This window comes from Eptesicus fuscus, chromosome 7 (assembly GCF_027574615.1).
Source record: "Eptesicus fuscus isolate TK198812 chromosome 7, DD_ASM_mEF_20220401, whole genome shotgun sequence".
NCBI classification, from domain to species: domain Eukaryota; kingdom Metazoa; phylum Chordata; class Mammalia; order Chiroptera; family Vespertilionidae; genus Eptesicus; species Eptesicus fuscus.
In genome coordinates, this window is record NC_072479.1 from 104,850,955 (window position 1) to 104,873,142 (window position 22,188).

General features: G+C 62.1%; 1 protein-coding gene across 1 annotated transcript; it reads left to right on the forward strand.

Moving 5' to 3' along the window:
• Nucleotides 1–1,544: 1,544 nt before the first annotated feature.
• BIK (BCL2 interacting killer) lies at nt 1,545–19,582 on the forward strand. The gene is made up of 5 exons (XM_054718573.1): nt 1,545–1,621; nt 16,222–16,353; nt 17,893–18,000; nt 18,643–18,760; nt 19,259–19,582. The coding sequence occupies exons 2-5, from the start codon at nt 16,229–16,231 to the stop codon at nt 19,352–19,354; spliced, it is 447 nt and encodes a 148-aa protein (XP_054574548.1). The 5' UTR covers nt 1,545–1,621; nt 16,222–16,228; the 3' UTR covers nt 19,355–19,582.
• Nucleotides 19,583–22,188: the final 2,606 nt, after the last annotated feature.

Genomic DNA, 22,188 nt, shown 5'->3' on the forward strand with positions numbered 1-22,188 from the left:
CTGTCCTCCTCCCTCCACCAGTTTTGCTAATGTTTTCTGAGCACCTACTATGCGCCTGGCACTGTGCCTTCAGCCTCCAGACCCTCTGGAGGCATTCTCACACTCCTGGGCCCCTGAGACCCTGGGCCATCACCCCCCTGCGTCTGATTTTTCATCTGCAGTGAATGTGGAGAGAGGCCCTATTTTTAGGCTTCTGGCTCCTGCCAGGGAGGCACTGTGGTTATTAGGGAGGGTCAGTGCCATCCAGACTTTGGGGGGCTGGGAGACAATGGGATTTGGGGCGGGGGAGGGAGGGAGTGGGGGAGATCAAAGAAAGGATCACAAAGTCATAGGAGGCCAGAAGAGCTCCCAGGGAGGGGGAAGCCTTGGAGCTGGAACTGCAGAGTTTAGGAAACATTTTAGGATTATCTCCTCTTACTCCCCCCGCCCCCCAGCCTGGGGATCTAGGGGGTGGGGGTAGGAGGTGTGTTTGGGGGTTGGGGGTAGGAGGGGATGCCAGACGCTGTCATCCCATTTCTCAGGTGAGGACCCAGAGAGAAAAGTAGGTAACACTGGTCACTACAGAGGCGGGAAGGGGCGAGGGGGCCCCAACAGGTAGCAAGTGAGAGAACTAGGAGCAGGGAGCCCCCGGACCCCCGCTGCTCGGGTCCTGAGGCTGCAGGACTGAGGTAAACAACCTTGTTGTTGTGTTCCTGGGACAATGGCTACTTTGTAATTCCAGCCCTCCTCCACCTCCAACTGAGACCCCACGCCCCTCCCCCCAGGACCCGCCCCTCCTCACCTGCCCGCCCCCCAGGAACCTTTCTGATTTCTCTTCCCTCTCAGACCTTTCGGGGTGGTCTCTGTCCCCCATTTCCCCCTGGGCCCAGGAACCCCAGAGCAGGGCTGGCAGACCCCACTGTGGGAGGCAGGAAAACGGGGGTGCTGTGAGCGGTGCAGCAGGAAGGAGGGGGCGGGGAGGGGGCGTGGGGCGGAGGGTGCCCAGAAAGCGGGTGGCTGCGTGCGCCCAGGGTTCTTGCATTTGCACTCGACGGGAGGTTATGGAAGGCGGAGAGGGCTGCACCTTTGGAATGTATTTCATGCCGCTGAGCGTACACTTCAAACTAGTTACGATGGTACATTTCACGGGTCTTTCACCACAATAAAGAAACTGGAAACCAAAACAGAACTAGGGTAACTCCCGGAGCGCTCAGTTCTCGCTGATTTTGGTGAGCAAGTCGCCGCGTCCTCTCGGAGCCTCGGTGTCCCGGGGAAATAAATGGGCGTGAAACGGACACCGAGCCCTTAGGACGGCTTTGAGGACGGAGGGGGCGCCCCTGTAAGGGTGCGGGGTTCACCCACAGGTGTCCCCTGGCCGGCGGCCTGCACGCCGCGTGCACACGAGCTGGGAACGGAGAGCAGGAGCCGAGCGTCAACAAGCAACCGCGACACTGTAGCGGGTCTGCTCTCCGCACCGGAGCCCGGATTCGGCGGGCGCGGGGCAGGGGCGGCCCCGGGGCGGAGCGGCAGGGGCGGGGCCGGCGGTTTATACGGGAGCGCGGGCCGCCAGCTGCACGCCATCCGCCGCCTGGCTGAGCGCCGTGGGCACCGCCACCCCTGGCACCGCCACCGCCGACGCGAGGTGAGTCCGAGCCCCGCCTTCCCTGCGGGGACCCTCACCCCGCGGCCGCCCGCCCCTTTGCCCAGCCCGAGCCCGAGCCCCCGGAGCGGCCCTGGGTGCGGGCGGCTGGAAGGCGGGAGACCCCAGCTGCTGTCGGGGGTGTCGCTGGCGGGACCCTGGCTCCGAGACACCCCCTCTCTGGCGGGGACCTGGGCTCCCCGCGGGCCTCAGTCCCCGCATCCGAGCGATGGGGCGGCCCCTAAGCCGGGAGGACCGGATCCCTCGCCGTCCCGCTCCGCCCTCCTGCGCGGCCTCGGGGCCGGGCGCCCGTCCCCCCTCCGTGCGCACCGGGCCCGGACGCGGGGGCGCCAGCCGGGCGGCCACTAAAAAGGGAAGATGGCGTCGGGCACCGTCCCCGCGGGACCGAGGTGCCGCCCGCCGCCGCGCACCTGCCCGGAGTGAGCGACGGGCCTGATGACGGGACCGGGGAAGTCCGAGCAGGAACTTGGGCGGCCGGGGCGCGGCGCCACTCCCCTGCCGGGACCTGCGCAGGTGCCGCGGGGGGCGGCGTGCGAACCGCGGGGGCCGCGGCCTGTCCCCGGGAAGCGGGAGTCGGCGGCCGGGGTCCGCACTCCATCCGGTGACCGGCCGCGCCCCGCGCTCAGGCCTCCTGGGTGCGAGTCGCTTTGTAAGCCGATGGCGAGTTGTTCCTGTAATTTTGCAGCACGAGCCCCGGGGCTGGACGGGCTGCTGCTGTGTTGCTGCTGCGGTAACATTGTGCGCGGCACCTGCTGTCCGGGCTCCGGAGAGTGTGTGCTCCGTCGGCTGGGCTCCAGCTCCAGCTCCCGGCCAGGAGGTGCTCAGCCGGTCCTTCCCTCGTTAGGAGGAGACGGCCTGTTGCTCCCCCGGCCGCCTCAGGATGGGTCCCATGTTACAGATGGAGAAACGGTGAGGTTCCGGGAGGGAGCTTACATGCTAAAAGCTCACAGCCATGCTCTGGAAGCCGAGCACAAACCCTCCGCTCAGTCCCTCTGTGTGATCTTCGCTGGGCTACTCTACGGCGGGGCCTCAGTTTGCTCATTCTGTAAAATGGGTCCATGAGGTTTCCAAACCGGGTGTGGAGAACACCGTCCCCAGTGATCACCGTTAGTGGCGTCCTGGAGTTAACACTTGAACCTTATTCTACTTCTTCTGGCCGTGCCTTAGGGATGAGTTTTGAGGAGCGGCGCGTTTTTGTATTATTGGTACCGTTTGCACTCGTTCCCTACCTGGTCTGTCTGAGGCCGACGCTGGGCCTAGATCCCGGTGCCGGCTGCTGAGTGCTGCTCTTCCTCCTGTTTCACCTCTCCTCCACCCTTCCCCTCCCTCCTCACTCCAGGATGTGGGGATTTCCCACCATCTTCTGAACCTCAAGGTCACAGGGATTTCGCTGTGGCTTCTCCAGTCTTACCAACCTTAGGCCATACAAGTTTAGTGCTGCTAGTTGTTTTTTTTGTGTGTGTGTTTTTCTTTAGTTTTTGTTTTAATATGTCTTCAGTATCTAGGAAGACTGGCTTCCAAGCTGCGGGCTTTCAGCCAGTGCCTCAGAATGTCTTCGTGGGCAGGGGGATATACATTATATTTTCAGTGACTTCAGAGAGAAGAAGGGAGCGGGAGGGAGAGAGAGAGAAACATAATGATGAGAGAATAATTGATTGGCTGCCTCCTGCACACCTCCTAACCTGCAACCTCCCCGCCTTTCCCGGCATGTGCCCTGACCGGGAATGGAAGCATGACCTCCTGGTTCATAGGTCGTCACTCAACCACCGAGCCACGCCAGCTGGGTGGAAACATATTTAATAAACCTTCTGAGTTGGCGGCCAGTTGATCTTGGTTTAGGTGGGACCTATCTCGGCCGGGATATTTCTCCAAGCACCAGGGATCCCCAGAGGCCTTCCATCGGATGGTGTGAGGCTTAAAACAAGTGGAGGGATACGCTCAGCACGCCCCCTGTGGGTGTCACTCTCATCACTGCCGCCTCCTCTGAGAAGTCTTCTCTGACTGCCTTGGGTAAAGGTGCTGTCCTCCCGCTCCTCCCACCACCTCCTCTGTCCCGGGACCTTATTGTCCTGCCTCCAGGACACGAAAGGCGGCGTGAAATGGCCCGTGTGGGCCCACTTGGTGTGACTTAGCCCGCCTGGGTGCCGTGAGAGCAGGAGCTCCAGCCCAGCCTGGGCCCAGGGGCGGAGTGGGCAGGGGCCGGCTGCGTGCCAGCTGTGGGCAGTTTCGGGTGGGCAGTAGGTGAGGAGCTGGGCTCCCTGCGCTGCAGAGAAGGCAGAGAGCAGTGTCGGCCGCGTTGGCACTTGTGAGCGTCTCTAGTAAACGGAAGGGGCGTCGGGAAGGGGTCCATTCCGCTGTGTCCTGGGCTGACCCGGAGGCGCGCCCGCTCCTGGAAAGTCCTGTTTGAGGCCCTACTAAGTTTGTGGATGGGGAATGGCGTCTTCCCCCCCTGCCTCGGACAGGGTGGAGCCCACGAGAGACCCGCTGCTTGACCCTCTGCTCAGAACCATTTCGAGGAAGTCCCGGCACGAAGTCCCGGCACGCTCGGTGTGTTGCTGGCGGCCGCCAGGAAGCCTGCAGCGCCCGGAGTGGACGCGCGCAGCCGCCCCCTCGTCCCTTTGTCCTGCCCAGGGTGGGTTGGGGCCGGGCTCCCTGCGAGAAATACGGGGGACGTACGGGATGCAGCCAGGCCCCCGCAGCCCTGTCTTTGTTGGCCTCGAGGCCAGGGCCGCGGGCGGCTCCGGGGAGCAGCTGATTTTCCTAGAGTCAACATTAGGATGTGACAACACAAAACACTGGGGGCGGCCGCTCTGGAAACCTGTTTTTCTGGCGGCAGGAGAAGACACCAGGTCACCAGACTCGGAGGAAGTGCATGTTCCAGGGCGGAGACAAGCCGCCCTAGCCGGTCTGTCTCAGTGGCTAGAGCGCCGGCCTGTGGACTAAATTGTCCCGGGTTCGATTCCGGTCAAGGGCATGTACCTCGGCTGCAGGCTCCTCCCTGGCCCGGGCCCTGGTCGGGGCTCGTGCAGGAGGCCACCTATCGGTGCGTTTCTCTCACACCGATGTTTCTCTCTGTCTTTCCCTCTGTCTCCCACGCGCCCTAAAATCCCCTCAGTGAGGATTAGCCACACCGAAAAGCAAAGAAAAGCCCACCTGGCTCTTGGAGGCTCGCTGTGAACGGGAGGTTTAAGATCGAGGTGACCTGTGTGTCTGGTTTGGAGCTCAGGAGGGGCCCCCCGAGGCAGGGCAGGGCGAGCTGCGGACTCCATGGACCGACCCAGGTGTGACCCTGGGTGCCCAGCGCGGGCGGAGCTCAGGCTCCCGGGACGCTAGCCTCCCGTGGGTGAGCATTGTGTGTGCCCTGCACGCGGGCTGCCTCCTCACAGCTGCCTCCCCACCAGGTTCTCACGCCTGCCCTTTGGCAAAGGTGAGCGTGTGTCCACTCTAGGGTCCCCCAGCCAGGCCTGCCCGGCACCCTGAGCCCAGTTCCCACAGCGTGTGACATGCCGCCTGGCTCCCCCAAGCTGTCCGTGTTCACTGGGCCTGCGCTGAGCTGGGCAGACAGACCAGGAAACGTTTAATGAGACTTTAATGGGCCGAGTGCCCATCCAGGTCTGTTTACCCAAGTGCTGGGAGGAGGAAGATGAGGAGCCATTGATTGGTGGGGAGCAGCTGGGTTCTGAGGCCTGCCTGGAGGAGGGAGCAGCTCCCCCACCCCCCCCCCCACCCCATGCCAGCCTGCGGAGGCAGAGGAAGGGTGTAAAGATGGGGTTGAGGCTGCAATAGGGCTGGGGTGAGTCTGGGGGTGGAGGGGTGGAGGGGTGGGCCCTAGGGGTGTCAGAATCTGGTGAGTGAGCGAGGCCCTCAGAAGGCACTGCAGGGAGACCCCAGCCTGGGGGGAAGAGACCCCGAGGGCTGCCTGCCCCGGGCTCCGCAGGGTTAGCCCCTCGGCCACCGTCAATACACGCTCTTTAACTTACCGGCAGACCAGGTGGCATCGGCATCGGCACCGACACCTGCCCTTCCAATGGCGCTGGGAAGGCACGGGGTCCGCTTGCTGGTGTCCCCCAGGTCCTGGGTGACTGGGACCCCCTGTGACTCGGAGAACGTGACCGCTGGGTTTTTCTTGCCCTGCCTCCTCCCGCCGCCCCCGCCCCCCCGCGTTTTCTCTTTATCTCATTGAACTGTTTATCATAACAGACTGGGTGGCTCAGAAGCAACACGATTTATTTCCCGCCCGTATTTCCCGCCCTTTGGGCGCTGGGAGGCCAAGGTCAGGGCCCACTGACTTCCGTCTCCACCCTGGAGGACGGGGCGGGCCCCTTCAGAAAAGCACGAATCCTATTGGCGGACCCTCCCAAGGGCCCGCCTCCTAAAGCCCCGTGGCCTGTTAGGTCTTCAACATAGGAATGGGGGGTCGGGAACACACCCAAACATTCAGACCAACCACAGCAAACTGACTTAAAATTACCTTCAAGCCCTGGGCTGTTTGGCTCAGTGGATAGAGCGTCGGCTTGCGGACTGAAGGGTCCTGGGTTCGATTCCAGTCCAAGGGCACAGGCCCAGGTTGTGGGCTCCATCCCCAGTGGGGGCCACGCAGGAGGGAGCTGATGGATGATTCTCTCTCATCATTGGTGTTTCTGTCTCTCCCTCTTCTTTCCTCTCTGAAGTCAATAAAAATATATTTTTAAAAAATTACTCTCAAAACCTGTTGTCAAGAGGATTATTAATGTTACACTTCTGCTACAGTTTGGAGTATTTTTATAGATAATCAAGAAGGAAAAGACAGAAAAGAATCTCCCCAACGCTTGTTTTACAGACGAGGAATTCGTCCAGAGTCCGGAGGGGCCAAGGAATTTGCCCGTGGCCCGTGGCCCATGGCCCGTGTCCGTGGCCGAGCTGGCCGAGCACCCAGCCCCAGCCCAGTGTCTTCCAGGCGGGGCCCTGGCATCCGCTCCGCCCCGCCTGCTTGGGCCCCGCCAGCCTGGGGCCGGGTTGGCCTGCTCCAGTGGGGAGACCAGCCCCCCCCAGGTGACCATGGGGCCGTTTTTTTCTCCCATCAACCCCACAAACAGCGGAAACCACTTTGTCCCTGGGCAGGTGTGAAGGCGGCACGCACACACCTGTGTCTTTTCACGTTCCTGAGGGGTTACTACGCAACCTGAAACCACACTCAGGTAGAACTGGAAACAGGAACCGATTCCCTTCTGTCTTGCTGAGGGTTTCAGGGTCACCTGAGGGCATTTTCCCATGGGTTTTTAGAGAGAGTGGAAGGGTGAGGGAGACACAGCAATTGGCTGCCTCCTGCATGCACCCCGCCCAGGGCCTGGGAATGTGCAACCAAGGTCCCCTTGCCCTTGACCAAACCCGGGACCCTTCCGTCCGCGGGCGGGAGCTCTAGCCACGGAGCCAAACCGGCGGTGGCGGTGGTTGAATCTCCAGTCCTGTCCCCAGCTGAGGGGGTCCTCCTCCCTGTGCCTTTGAGGACATAATGATCAGAGAGGTGGTCGCATGTCCGGGGTCACACAGGACAAAGGCCACACGTGAACTGCTGGGTTTGGGGTGAGGGTGATATGTTAGTTGCAGAAGTAATTATATACTCATCAGAGAGAACACTGAAGCCTTCCTCCATCCCTTACCAACTACCCCAGGCATTCCGCGAGCCCCTCCAGAGGTAGCCGCTACGAGACACATTTCCTTCCAGGTCTTCTGTGTTTCCATTTGTCCATAACGTATGTAACCAGCCTGGCCGGTGTGGCTCAGTGGTTGACCTATGAACCAGGAGGTCAGGGTTCAATGCCAGGCCAGGGCACATGCCCATGTTGCGGGCTCGGTCCCCAGTAGCGGGTGTGCAGGAGGCAGCCGATCCATGATTCTCTCTGGTTGATGTTTCTATCTCCCTCCCTCTCCCTTCCTGTAAATAAATTTAAAAATATTTTTAAAAATGTATGTAACCAGTGATATGTACACATTTGCATAAATGGAGTCACAGCTGGCTCCTCTCTTGTGTCCCTCGCCACGCCTTCTTTCCATCTCTTATGGAGACCCACCCAGACCCGCCTCCTTCTGTTTGCCCGGGGCCACCTGCCCACCACGTGTGGACTCGGGGAGGACGGGGGTGCCGGCCCTGCACCAAGCTAAGGTTCTGGAGCGTACGTTGCCAGGTCCCCAGGGCAACCCCAGGGCCTGGCCGTGAATCCGGCTTGAACAGCTCCTGCCAAGTTTTGACCTGAACTGTGGCTATAAAGGAAGTGCCTGGAGTTGGGGGCCTCCGATGGGTGACCAGCCCTTCACTGCTGAGCCTCAGTTTCCTCACCTGTAAAGAGGGGGGCCCCTCCCACAGGGTTAAAACTGTGTATGTATGTGCACATGTCCGTTCTGCCCCGCCTCCACCTCTCTGGGCTCCAGGGCAGGATGCGAACAGGTGGAAGGACGCGTTTTTCCGAGCGTATCGACCCAGGTTGCTGCGTCAGAGTATTTCTGGAGCCCGGATGTGCGTACCCTGCTTTTGTGGCGAAGAGGCTCTGGATTTCCGTTCTCAGCCCTCTCAGGTCCCCATCTGTGAAATGGGGCGAACAGTCCCCTCCTTCTGAGGGAGGCTGTCCTCAGTAGATGCAAATAAAAAGGATGTGGGGGTCACCCGGAGATGAAGTCACAGGCCCGGAGAGCCGCCCTTGGGGAGCCACAGCAGCCAGAGCCAAGCTGGGACTGGCCTTGCCCAGGTCCCCCGCCCAGGGGGGTGCAGCGGGCACCGGGCTGGGCTGGTGGAGGCGGCAGGCTGGCTGCAGGCGGAGGGCGGCTCCCAGGGGGCCCCAGGGGGCCGGGGCCTCAAGAGCCCCTTTTAAGCCACAATGTTCCAAATTTGTGAACAATACCCACCCACCCCCAAGGCCAATTTCCAAAACTTTCTCTTTGCTTGAAATGCCTTTCTCCTTACTTACCTCTCCCTCCCTTTCCCCATGATCTCTCCATCACTCAGGGAAGTGAACCCGCCCCCCGCCCCGAAACAGGCTGTTTGAGCATCTGCAGGTTCAGAATGGCCCAGGCTGGAGCCTGGAGCCTGGACTTCCGCTCCAGGTGGGGAGGGAGTGGGAGGAGGAGGGAGGAGGGGGGGGAGGGGGTGGGTACTTGGTAACTGAAATAGACCTTTGAGACGAACAGCTCTCCCTCCTCCAGAGGCCCAGTCAGGGCACATAAAAGCATCAACAATAAATGCATTAGGGAAGTGGAACAACACGTCGATGTTTCTCTCTCTCTGAAACCAATAAAATTAAATAAAAATGATAAAAGACCAACAGCTCCATTTCAGACCAAGTCAACTATTGACTTGAAACAGTTTTTATAAAATTAATTTTCTTTTTATTGATTTCAGAGAGGAAGGAGAAATAGAAACATCAATGATGAGAATCATTGATCGGCTGCCCTTGCACGCCCCCCACTGGGGATCGAGCCCGCAACCCAGGCATATGCCCCGACTGGAATTGAACCCGGGACCCTTCAGTCCGCAGGCCAACACTCTATCCACTGAGCCAGACTGGCTAGGGCTTGAAACAGTTGTTTTTGCTTTAGTTTAAAAAAAAATAATTTCAGAGAGGAAGGGAGAGGGAGAGAGAAACATCAGTGATGAGACTCATCGATCGGCTGCCTCCTGCACGCCCCCTACTGGGGATGGAGCCCGCAGCCCTGGCCTGTGCCCTGACCTCCTGGTTCATATATCGATGTTCAGCCCCTGAGCCACGCCGGCTGGGTTTTGCTTTAGTTTTGAGTCAGTGGTGGCTGCACACCCGTGGCAGTAAAGGTCCCGGAGCACAGAAGCATCTTTATAATAAAGATGTAACGTGCAAATGGTCGTTACGCCAGGAAGCATAGGGGGCAGGGCAGCAAGCTATAGGGGGGAGGGGCTACAGGAGGGCGGGGCAGCGGGCGGAGAGCTGCTGGCGCTCGGGTTGGTGCGCAGGGCCACCTTATGTAATAAAAATCCAGCCTCCCTCCCGCCCTTCCCAGAGACACGTCTCCTGCACTGATCTGTGCAGAGCAGTGTCTGCTTACTCCGCCTTTCCCTCAGGGCAGCAGCACAGTCACCAACTAGCTGCCCCCTCCCGCTGTGTCCTGTCGCCACGCGCCTTCACGATCTTGGCACCGGGCACCTCCAGACCCGCGGCGTGTCCCTCCCAGGGCCGCCGGGACGGGTGGGTTTCTGTCGGATGTGTCCCTGGAAGTCAGGGGTTCCGGACGTTTGTGACTTGGGTGGATGCTGCCTGAGGGACCCCGCTGCCGTCCTGCCCCTCGTGACCGCTCCCGTCCCACCTGTGGGCTCCTTAGGGGCTTTGCTTGGCGCCTGCCGGGCACGCTGAGGGCCACAGTGGAGCTTTTCCCCCTGGGCAGACGGGTGCTGTTTGCCTGCAGAGGGCCCTGTCCCGGCCGCTCAGGTCAGTCCTGGTCGCACCGCAGTGGCAGGGCTGGACGGAGCCCAGGCCTTCCTGCTGAGGTCAAGGCCGCTCTGCTCGAGCGCGTGCCCGATGCTGTGGGCTCTGGGTGCTCCACCCACCGGGGCATGACCCATCACGGGCGGGGGCAGGGCTGTGACTGGGACGGGGGTGGGGGGGGAGGCCCTTCCGGAAAAGACAGGACCAGGGTTCCCAGCCAGGCCCACCCAGCACCCTGTGGCCTGGCCCCAGGACCCAGTGACCAGGGGGCATTGCCGGGCCATGCCCTGTTCCTGGTTTGCTGACACGTGGCAAGGCTGGGCTTGAGGAGGCAGAGGGTCCACACGCCAAGGAGGGGCCAGCTGTTAGTGTGCGTGTGTGTTTGTGTGCGTGTGCGTGTGCGTGTGTGTATGCGTGCATGGGGCACAGCCTGTGACCTGTGATCTGTTGGAAGGAGCATCTTCCTCCCTCCACTGACCTGCCAGTGACCCCTCTGGTCCCTTCCGCCCTCTGACCTTGGCCTGCCATTTTTGAAATTGAACTTGTCAGCGTCCTGCCTGGGTCTGTGGGTCCCCCACCCGGAGGTTGACACCCCTCCCCCACTTCTGCAGCCCTGGCCTCGCTGTCTTTGGCAGAACACCTACTGTGTGCTGCACCGGAACTCGACTCGCTCAGCTTTCACGCAGCCCTGGGAGGGAGATGGCATGTCCCCATTTCCCAGGCTTGGAAACTGAGGCCAGGCCCGGAGCTGGTGGCTAAGGGCGGGGCTGTTTACCCAAAGCAGGTCAGCCGTGTGCCCCGGCCCGCAGGTGTCCCCACGCCGCGGGGGCGGCTGTCCTCTGCACAGGGGCTAGATTTGCATCCTGACCTCTGCGGGCTAACGGGGCTCCTGGCTGTGTTTTCCAGAGTCTGTAGGAGGGTGGGGGGTGGGCTGTCTGGGTGGGTGGGACGTGTGGCTTCCTTTCACCAAAGAGGGGCTTTAAACCACATATTTGCAAACCTGTTGGAAAAAATAGATGCCGACAGCCAGGCCCGGCTCCGGGATCTGCAGCCGCCGCGGCCTCCGCACGGGCCTTGGCTGAGTCCTGCGACAGGCGCTGCTCCGCTCTGTGCCGCGAGTCAGGGAGGGTGGAGGCCGCGCCTGCGCTGTTGCCGGCTGACGCCGAGTCTGGCACCTGAGCACGGATTCCGCCCCTTTGTCCCCACAGCAGCCTGAGGGCAGCACTGCTGGTGTCAGTGACGCGGGAGGGCACCCCGCAGCCTGGCTCCGAGTCCCTGCTCGAAGTCACAGACGCGGGACCCGCAACGCCAGTGTGGTTGGCTAGAGACAGAGGGAGCAGACGGCCGTGGGAGCCCCGTGGTGCCCCCACCTGGCTCTAGGATCTGGAAGGGGACGCTAGAGCCGAGTTCTTTAGGGGCGAAGAGGCGTGAGCCAAGCCGAGGAGACAGGATGGTGGCCAGCGGGCACTGCCCATGACACATCGGGCATAGTGACAGCCGTCGGTAGTGTGGCAGGGACAGGGCCCAAGGTGAGGGTGGCAGGCGGAACTGGCGAGGTGGCCTGGGTGAGGAGAGGGCCCTGGTCGCGGGGTGGCACGGCTCCCGTGGGGACGAGGAGCCGAGTGGACCCGTGACAGGGTCAGATCGCAGACTGCTGTCCGGGAATCAGGTCGGAGAGAGCCCAGCTGCAGCCTGGAGGCAAGCAAGGCAGGGCAGCGGGGCGGGCGGAGGTGCCCAGACCACGGCCTGTGCCAGGTGCTGGGGCCGCCGGGAGGGACCCATGGAGGCTGCTGGGGGGACCTGCCCCAGTTCCCAGCCACACTCTTCTCCCGCCCAGAGCTAGAGCCCCGGCCAGCCGGCCTGCCTGGGGAGCATTAATGGGTCCTTACCCAGGGCCGAGGTCAGGCCTGGACAGTGGTGGATGCTCGGACACCTGCCAGGATTGTAACGGTGCTGCTGGCTCCTGCCCGGAACAGGAGCCCGGTTTGGGGGAGCGTTACCCTGTTTTACAGAGAAGGCCACGGTGCCTCCACCAGCTCACACTGCGAGTGGCCGGCTGGGTGAGGATGTTAACCAGGATCCCCCCCTGCTGGAGTGTCCGCAGTGGGACTCAGACGGGAGGAAGGCGGGGCCCACATGAAGGTGTAGACTCAGGCCCTGCCCCGAAACAGTTCAGTCCATGGGGGGAGGCCCCACCCCACAGCTCACCCACCCTGGCGCTGCTCAGACCACGCAGGCCTCGGCCCCAGCCTGGCCAAGCTGCCCGCCGTCACTGTCCCTGGTCAGGCACCTCCCTGTAGGACTGTTGGGGTGGTGCCGCCCCATTTGTTGCCAGAGGTTTCCGGGATTGTTTGGAGGTGGGGCGGGAGGGGGGGGTGAGGGGAGAGGCAAGGGATGTGGGGACAGTGGGTCAAGGTGAGGCTCCGAGACCCCAGGCCCAGTGACGTCCCCTCGAGGCCCCAGCAGGGAGGGGTGTCCAGGGGCGCACCCAGCAGCCTCAGCCTGCAGAGGGGGGTGGGCCGGAGGGAGGGGGAACCCCGAGGCCCATGCAAATGAGGGCTGGGACTGCTTTCCCAGGGAAATGGTCATTTCCATAGACACCAGCCCCGGGGCCTGGGTGCAGGCAGCGCTCCTGGTCACAATTCCTCAACCACCCGCTTACACCAGCTCCAGTGCGGTGTGCGCTCACTGCCTGCCCCCTGTGCAGGGCGCCCTCCCCCGGAGCCCTCCTCCGTTCATCTGGGTCTTTCCTGTCTTTAACGAAGTGTTACATTTTTCTTTCTTTCTTTTTAAAATATGTTTTTGTTGATTTCAGAGAAAGGAAGGGAAAGAGAGAGAAAGAAACATCAACGATGAGAGGCAATCATCGATCGGCTGCCTCCTGCCTGCCCCACACTGGGATTTGAACCGTGACCTCTGGGTCATAGGTCGACGCTCAATGCTCCACCCCTGAGCCTCACTGGCTGGGCTGGAGTGTTCCGTGTTTCTCCGGAGATTTTAAGCGTGTTCTGTGAGATTCATTCCGGATCAAAACCTGTGACGATGTATTTCTTTTCTCCTGGTCCCTTCTGGTTGCCCTGCAGGGAGGCGGTGGGTTTCTGTCTGTTGATCTTGGATCTGGAACCTTGAAACGCCTGCCTTTTACGAAAGGACCCCTTTCCTTCTGCCGGCGGGGATGGTGCCATCCTCGGTTCCCGCAGCGGCTTCCTTCATCACCGTCCTCTCTGTGGAAGTCTAGCTCGGTCCTCCTTCCTTTGGGACTACTGCCCCTCCCCGAGTTCTCCTTTCTCTGTCCCAACGGGCCAAGTTGCCGGAAGAGGGGTGAAATGAGGCAGGGCTGGGGTCACGCCCTGGCTGCCGGGATCAGGGCTGGTCCTTTCAGCAGCCAACCTCCCCTCCCCCCAGTCATAAGGCTAAGGAGTCACTCTGGCTACAGCAGTGGCTTCAGACCGTACTGGTTACGTGTCGTGAACAACTGCGGAGGGGCCGGACGCACGGCCCCAGCACCCCCCCCCCCCCCCCCGGCGCTGAGGAGGGAAGGCTGCACCCCCAGCGCTGGGCGTTTGGATTGCTGACAGCATTTAGGGTCTTAGGAAGGTCACCCTGCCCTTCCCCGGACACGTGTGCAGGCCCGAGGGTCTGGGGGAGTCCCTGCGTCTTGGCCCTACCTGCCTTTCACCTGTGCCTGCAGGCCCCTCGGCAGGCAGCGGCGCCCCGCCCCCCCCCCCCCCCCCCCCCCCCGGGTGCGGATGCTGGGCCTGACCTGCCAGCTCCTCTCTGCAGGGCGGGGGCTGTCCTGACAGGTGCGCTGGCATATGCCAGGCCGCGGGCTCGCCGAGCCATTGTGGCTGTGTTTACACCTTCAGGTCTGATTTCTCCGCCGCTCCCGCCCCCGCCCCCGCTCCCGCACTGCCTGTCCGTGGGCTCCATCTGGAACAGACGGAAAACTGCCGCTTCCCGCTTAGGAAACGCAAACAGCCGTCCCTCTCTGAGAGGCGCTCCGGGCAGTTCTTCTCGGGAACAGTGCTGTCCTTGTGCGCCCCCTCCCTCCTCCGAGGCCCCCCACCCCCACCCCCTGTGCCTGTCTGCGCCCTCGATGACGCCGCGGCTCGGCCTCGCTGCGCCTGCCTTTCGGGCGCATGGTTGAGACTCACCTGTCTAGACTCGCCCGGCACCTGGGGGCCCCAGCTTCCCTCTGTGTTCCCTGAGCCCTGCCCGCCTTCGCCTTCTGTGCCCTCACCCTTTCACGCTGGAGCAAGTGGGGGCGCACTCTTGTCCAGCCTCTGTCCCCGGAGGGGGGTGCCCTCTGACCCCGGAGGGGGGTGCCCTCTGTCCCCGGAGGGGGGTGCCCTCTGTCCCGGAGGGGGGTGCCCTCTGACCCCGGAGGGGGGTGCCCTCTGTCCCGGAGGGGGGTGCCCTCTGACCCCGGAGGGGGGTGCCCTCTGACCCCGGAGGTGGGTGCCCTTTGACCCCGGAGGGGGGTGCCCCTGCACGGCATGCCTGCAGACATCACTCTAGGAGCCGGGAGGTCTGGGGCTCTGCTCCGTCTTGGTTCAGGGCGGGCAGACGTGCGGAGTTGGACCCGTTTCAAAGCCCGGGACGCTGTTGTAAGAAGATAATAGGGAAACGCAAAGGGAAGGCCGTGAGGTTAGCGCCCTCCCTCAGTGCTCCAGGCTCTGCTCCAGGCACTGGCAGGAGGCCCCTCCCCCCCAACCCCCGAGCGGGGGGCTGCGGGTGCCGTACAGATGAGAGAACGGGCGTCACGCGGCTGAGTGGCAGAGCGGGGACTTGAACTCGGACTCTTTGGTTCCATCCATCCTCCTCCTCTGGACCCACGGCCGTCTGGCACAGCGTGGGGTACACGATGGTCAGCCGGGGCACAGCTCGCCCAGCGATCACGTGGTGACGTGAGCAGTTACTGATGTGGGAGTTCACAGGTGAAATTGTGGGCCTTTGGCTGCAGGAATGGGAAGGTTAGTGAAGGGCCATTTGAACAAACTGGGTTTTACCTTTCCTGCACAGGCAGCCAGTGGCGTGTATTTTCTGTTGTTCCCATGGTGCCACCGGAGAGCCAGCTCTTCCCCGTGGCTGTGTCCTAGCCTGGCAGTCACTGGACTCAGCACCTCCGTGCCCCGGAAGGCGGCTCAGCTCCAGCCCCACTCTGTGCTGCAGGCAGCAGGAGGGAGAGCGGCCCAGGCCCAGTCCGCTCCCTCTCAGCCCCCACGTCAGACTTCTGAGACGGCAGTGGCCAGGACTGGGTTACATGGCCATCCCTAGCTGCAAGGCATGCTGGGAAAGGGAGAGCAGGAGTGTCGTGATGGGCTTAGATGCACAAGGATTCGGGGCCGCCCTGAAGAAACTTAGTTGTTAGCAGGGGACGGGGGGTGAGGGAGTGGGGGGGGCCGTAAATAAGAGCCTTGCTGAGACGGTGGAGGAAGGAGCTGTAACGCTCTGTGGGAGGGATCCCATGTTTGAGATTGTGTGATGTGTGACTGTGCTTAGAAACAAAGACTGGGAGATGGGCAGGGTCCCGTGGAACTGGGACTGCCCGACTGCTCCTCACGCCGCTTACCTGCTTTTCCGCTCCCGGGAAACAGTGCCACGGAGCGGTGCTCTGTCACTACTGCCAGCCGCCGTCACTACTGCGACGACAGACACCTGGGTAGTTGGCCAGCCGCCTCCTGGGGGCCTTCCTTATATTTGTGCGCTGATGCCCTTTTTCTTTTCACAAAGAGGAAAGACCAGAGCCCTCAGGAGTCATTTCAGACCCCTGACGTTAGAAATGTCTGAGGGAGAACAGAGAGGTGCGGTGACTTACCCAGAGACACACAGCCAGCGTGTGGGGATTCGTGCTGGGGGGCTGGGTGGGAGGAGGCTGATGACGGCTTTAGCAGAGGGAGCGTGGGCGAGGGTAGAGGTCAGGGCGCATGGTTTGGGCGTCGGTCAGCCCGTGTTTGTCCTTTTCTTTCTTTTTTTTAATTTATTGATTAAGGTATCACATATTTGTGTCATCAACCCCCCCATTCCCATCCCCAACCCCCCGCCACACACACACACACGCATGCCCCCCTCCCCCTGTTGTCCGTGATCACTGGTTAGGCTCATATGCAAGCACGCAAGTCCTTTGGTTGATCTGTTTGTCTGTCCTTCCCCCAGAGAAGACATGTCTCAAGCAGGACGCCTCTCCCGGAGCCTCATCTTGTGCACCTTCCTTCAGGAGCATGGCCTGCGAGCGGCGGCGGACCCGGGCGTGACCAGTCTCCTCCAGTTCTATCCTGAGCCCCTCGGGTAGGTCCCGCTAGCTGTCTGTGGGCCCGCCCACCCCAGTCCTGGTCCGTGGCCTTTGGGGGGCGTGGTTAGGAGAGCAGGCCTTCTGGTCTGGGCAGGGCTCCAGAGTGGAATTCCCCGGGTGTGGTCGTGGAGGCCAGTGCCCCGGGCAGGGAAGCTGTGTTCTGGTCCCGTTTCACGGAGGGCACCTTCGGCGCCAGCCATCCAGTGACTCAAGCTGTGGCCTTAGGACGGAGTGCCTCCCGGCCCCCATGATCGCAACCCCTTCATCAAGGCCTCTTAAGAGCCTGGCCAGGTGTGACTCCGTGGTTGAGCATCAACCTTGAACCAGGAGGTCACTGTTCGATTCCTGGTCAGGGCACATGCCTGGGTTACAGGCTCGATCCCCAGTGTGGGGAGTGCAGGAGGCAGCTGATCAAAGATTCTCTCTCATCAAGGATGTTTCTCTCTCTCTCCCTCTCCCTTCCTCTCTGAAATCAATATTTTTTTTTTAAAAAAAAGGCCGCTTAAGAGATGGATCGAGGTAGCCTGAGGCCGCTTCAGACTCTGCTGCGGCTCCTGGCCCTGGCTGGGGGGGGGGGTGGCGAAGAGGGCACGTGCCCAGGATCAGTTCAGGGTCCCGGGTGCTCTAGGCCTCAGGACTCTTAGTCATTAGATCTTGGACTTGGGGGTTGGGGCTGGTTGGGCTGTGAGGGCGGAAGGGACCCACAATGCGCCTTTTCCCTCCACCTGCCCCGTCTGTAGATGGCAGCAGGGGACGTCCAGCTGGCAGTTTTCCTGAGGCCCCACAGGGTATGGGGTATCGGCATGCAGGTGGGACCTCAGCCCACTCCCTGGTGCCAGCCGGCCCTCCCCACCCTCCCCGTCCCCCATTGCTCCTGGAGCAGAGAGCATGGCCCAAGACTGGGCGGGTGGCCGGGGCTGCTGTGCTGGGAGGGCTCTGGTCTGGGAATCCCCAGGCAGCGGCCTAGTCACTGGGATGGAATGTGTGGCAAACCCCGGAGAGCAGGGCTGTGACCCGCCCAGGCACCAAGGGGGAGGGCGCACCTCAGGCGGGGAAATTGGGGGAGTGTAGGCGCCACTTCCATGAAGGAGTCCGTTCAGTGAGTAGGCCCCCGATGGGCTGGTCAGCCCCTCCTCTCTCAGGGGTGATGACAGAGGAGGTTTCAGGATTGGGGACCAGGGAACAGGTCCCTGAGCACCTCCCCATGAGGAAGAGGGTGAGGTGAGGCCCCTGTGGGAAGCCAGCCTGTGATCCGGGGGGCTCAGCCCCCCACCTGCCCAGCTCCAATGCCCAAAATGCCTCCATGTCCTCCTACCCTGGCTGAGGGCTCAGACCAGACCGGAAGCCCCCGCCCCCACTTCTGGAGTCCCCGGTGGACAGACCTCGATGGCTGTCTGCCGCGAGGTGGGAGCCAGAGGCCTGAAGGTTGCCTGCCCCGCGCCCCGCTCTGCGCCCCGGAACCTGTGGCCCAGTTGGCTGGGTGGGTTAGGTGTGAGTCGCTGACACAGCCCACCCTGCTTCCCTGCCCCCCTCAGAGCCCTGCCTCACGAGGTGGCCATGCGGCTGGCCGTCATCGGGGACGAGCTGCAAGTGAGATGGACGCTGCCCCGCTTTGCCCACCTGCCCCGGATGGCCATGTACAGGTACCAGCCCCCGCCCAGCGTCGCACTCTGTCCTTCCTGCCTTGGCCGCCGACAGCCGGACCTCGAATGACAGACGTGCTGAGTGGGCTCCGATGGTGGTGCCCGGATGCTGGTGCCTGAGTCCCTGGCAGAGACGCTCATGACGTGCCGGCCTCCCTGAGGGTCCTCAGACCTCATGGATTGCTCCGGGTGGGGACAGAGAATCCTTACTTGAGACCAGGCCCCAAGCGGGTGCGGTCCCTTGGTCTCAGGGAGGCAGCCTTCTTTTGGGGAGCCCAGGCCTGTACCCAAACATAGCTTCTCTGGAGGGAGGACCTGCTCCCCTGGGACCCGCCTCTTTGGGCTGTGGACAGTGGAGGGTTTTCCATGTGGCCAGGTCCAGAGCGCAAGGCCAGACGCCAGTGCGCTGGCAGGTGGGGGTGGGGTAGGGGGGGAAGACAGGGGAGCGGGGAGAGGAGACAGACAGGAAGTCAGGTGAACTGAGGACCAGAAACGGCCATGGAGCATGGAGAGACCCTCATTGCGGAGCCACCCAGGGAGGAGGGCGAGGGTGGGCGTGGTGGCCGGGGAGCGGGGACGTGCCCACGTCTCCCCACAGCTGTCCGCGCAGTAGTGGCCACTCCCTCTCCCTCTGTCTTACAGCTTCGCTCACACCTACAACCAGACCGGCCTGAGGGTTGTGCTTACAAGTGTTATGGGGGGTCTCACTTACCTCAGGGGGAACAGAAGGTTCTGGAGCTTCCTGATCCTCAGGGACTGGGTGAGCCTGGGCAGTGGAGCTGCTCCGTAAAGCGTTCCCTCTCGTGGCCCGCTCCCCGCCACCCCCTACTGCTTGTCTGCCTGCTCCCCCACTTGTGCCTGGTCCCGAAGCCTCTGGGCTGAGCCTGGGATTGTTGGCTGCACGGCCCTGGGGTGCCCTGCCTGCTTCACACCCGTGTCCACACCTTTCCCTCCGGTTCCTCACTCACCTGCCAGGCGGGGACTCTTGTCCTGAGCAGCTTTCCTACCCCCCGCCCCCGGCCCTGTTCCTCCCACCGGCACAGTGGATTGTCCCCCACCCCTCAGCCTGTCCTCGGGGGCACCTGCCTCTCCTACCCTCCTGCCCTCCTCCTCTCCCTGGACCAGGTCCCAGAGCCCCGTTCCTGCGGGAGATGCCCTTGTTCACCCGCCTTACCGACTCCCTCCTCACACCCCGCTCACACCCCAGGGCTGACCACCAGCCCCCCAGGTGGTCCTCACTCTCCGCTTCCTCTCACAGGTGGCCCCCCGCCAGGGCCAGGGACGGGGGCGCAAGCTGTCCGGGCTGCTGCTGCTGGTGCTGCTGCTAGACTGGGGCCTGCACCTCCTCCAGTGACGGACGGACGGACGGACGCGCTGCTGGCCAGTGCGGGGCGGGCTGGCCCCTCCCCCCCCACCACCCTGGAGGTGGCCTTGTTGGTTTTGTCTTTTTAACTGTTTTCTTATGATCCCTTTTTTATATTTAACTGCTGAGTGCTGGGACACTCCTGAGGTTTCCTCCGTGTTGTTTTGGTTTTGTTTTTGTAAGAAATGAAATATACCTCTGGGATCTTCACGGCTCTCCCTCCCGGCTCTCCCTCCCGTGGGCCATGCCGCAGCGCTGGGGAGTGCTGGTCACACCCGCGTCTGCGACGCCCGCAGCAGAGGGAATCACTCTGCGGGAGCAGATTCTGAGGGGCGAGGAGAGCTCAATAAAATGTTGGTTTCCATTCGTCTCTGGTCCTCTCTGGGTTTGCAGTGTGGGCTCCATCTTGCCCCTTGGAGGGAGATGATGGGGGGGAGGGGAACGCCCCAGCCACTTGCCTGCGTCACAGCCTCAGGCTCCCCCCCACACCTAAGTGCTGCTTGGGCCCCCCAGCACCGGCTCACTCTGCCCTTCACGTCTTGGTGCCTGACATTGACCTTTAGGGGTTCTGTCCTTGGGGCTGCCCTCCCTCCCACGCGTGCTCATCCAGCCCTGCCTGCGGGCGCGGTGCAGCCTCTGAGCGGGCGCACAGGAGGGGGAGGCTGGCAGGGCCCCAGGATTCCCACAGGGGCAGAGGGACGACCCCTCCTACTTAAAACCAGCTTCGGCCCGAGTCCGTGGTGATCTAAGAAGCCTCTTCAACCCCAAAAGGCAGGACCAGTGGCTGTTCCTCTCAGGCAGGCTCGGGATCCCCAAAGAATCTCCACAGTGCTCCCCATCACCCGAAGCAGCCCTCTCCCTCAGGCGGGGCTCGCCCAGGGTGGACACGACCCCACACCCCGGGGACCTGAGGCGGAGGCTGTGGGGCCAGGAGGGGCCCCATCATCTTCCATTTCGGGGCCTTTGCACACGGCCCCTGGTCTGGTCAGGATTTCTGGAGATGAGGTGAGATGGAGGCTCAGAAGCGTGCCCGGGGCACCCTGCTCCTGCCAGGGCAGGAGGGCAGCGCCCAATCCAGGGAGCCAGGGGACCCAAAGATGGAGGGACACCCCGCACAAAGATGGTGTTGGTGTCCCCAGGGCGGGGGGACTGGCTGCCAGCCCTCCAAGGAGAGTACGTGGGCTCCCCCGAGACTCGGCTCCCCCACAGCTCCCCACTCCCTGTCTCCTCCAGATTCAGTTGGCAGGGGCAGGGCGAGGGCCCACCCTCCCCCCACCCTCCCCAGGACTCGGGGTGGAGGTTCTCGCCACACCCTCGGGGTCCCTCCTGTGCCACTGCCTCTCGCTGGCTGTTCGGCTCCTCCAGTGGCTTGGAGCACGCTCAGACCCAGGGCACCCTCCCAGAGGAGCAGCAGGCCTGCCACATCCGCTGCCTCCACGCACCCCGCTCCCTCTCGCGGGACTTCCTGAGGCTGAAGGGACCTCGGACCCCTCCCTGCCTGCAGCGCAGCCCGCCCAGAGCTGGTCCCCTGACCGCGCTGCTCAGCACTCCACAAAGGGGATTCCAGCAGAACTGGCAATTACTTAAAAATAATAAAGTTCTTTGTGAATGTTTGAAAATTTCTACATGTTTTAAGAAACAGTTCTTGCCCGGCTGACGTGGCTCAGTTGTTGAGCGTCGACCTATGAACCAGGTCATGGTTCGATTCCCAGTCAGGGCACATGCCTGGGTTGCAGGCTCGATCCCCAGTGTGGATTGTGCAGGAGGCAGCCGATCCATGATTCTCTCATCATTGATGTTTCTCCCTCTCCCTCTCCCTTCCTCTCTGAAATCAATAAAAAGGTATTAAAAAAAAAAAACATCTTCAAGGAATGTCTGGACAGTCGGCATATCCGCAGTGGCTCTCGGCCAGGGCTGTGGAGACCGTGTTTGGGGGTCACAGTGGCCAGGAGCCGGCACAGCTGCCCACAAGCTGGGGTTCCCACAGGGGGGCCCTGCTGAGAAACACTGTGGAATGAAACACCAGCAGCCCCGCCCAGGATTTGAAGAGCCAGCACATCAGCAACATGTGAAGACTAACGGGCTTCGTTCCCAGGAAGGCTTGCCCCCTGTCTCTGATCAGTGAGAACCTCCCGAGGAGAGAACCGAGATGGCAGCGTAGGTAGGTAAACGCCCGCTGGTACTTCCCGCCTCCCACAATGGCATCAGCATTACACCTAAACCAGAACCACCATCGTTTGGAACCACCTGAAAGCCGGCTGAATGGAAGTCCTACAAGAAGGCACACTGGTAGGAGGGGCGGAGGCACCGAACGGGCTGGACCGGCACCCTCGAGTGCCACTTCTTTAATCAGGAGGGAGACTGTCTCTGCGGAGGCCCCCGTGAGGAACAAGGGGTCCCAGCCCCACACCAGACCCCCAGCCCAGGCTCCCAGAGCTGGGAAGACAAGTCCCCATAACTACAGGCTGTGAAAACCTGCAGGGATTGGGGCTCAGTGACACAGAGGCTGCTGGAGAACCAGCTGTTCCTCTTAAAGGGCCAGCGCATGAACTGAACTTACAAGGTCCTGCTTCCTCTGAGCTCCAGCACCGGGCGGGGGGGGGGGGGGGGGGAGAGAAGGCTCTGGGGGACCCAGACATACTGGGAGGAACTGGATTGTCTGGCATTGGGGCAGAAACTAGAACCAGTAGACAGCTTCAGATCATACCAGATTACAACTCCACATCCACAGCAACACACTCACAGAGCAGACACAGTGAGCAAGTCCTGCTCCATAGGGGTGTCTCCTGCACAGCAGCTCCCACTGTAGGGCAGCGGGTCCTCAC

Excerpts from the sequence above, each read along its gene's own strand:
- BIK (XM_054718573.1), top strand. The coding sequence starts at position 16,229 with ATGTCTCAAGCAGGACGCCTCTCCCGGAGCCTCATCTTGTGCACCTTC. Across the intron at positions 16,354-17,892 it reads TTCTATCCTGAGCCCCTCGG|AGCCCTGCCTCACGAGGTGG; the intron begins GTAGGTCCCGCT and ends TGCCCCCCTCAG. Across the intron at positions 18,761-19,258 it reads TCCTGATCCTCAGGGACTGG|GTGGCCCCCCGCCAGGGCCA; the intron begins GTGAGCCTGGGC and ends TTCCTCTCACAG.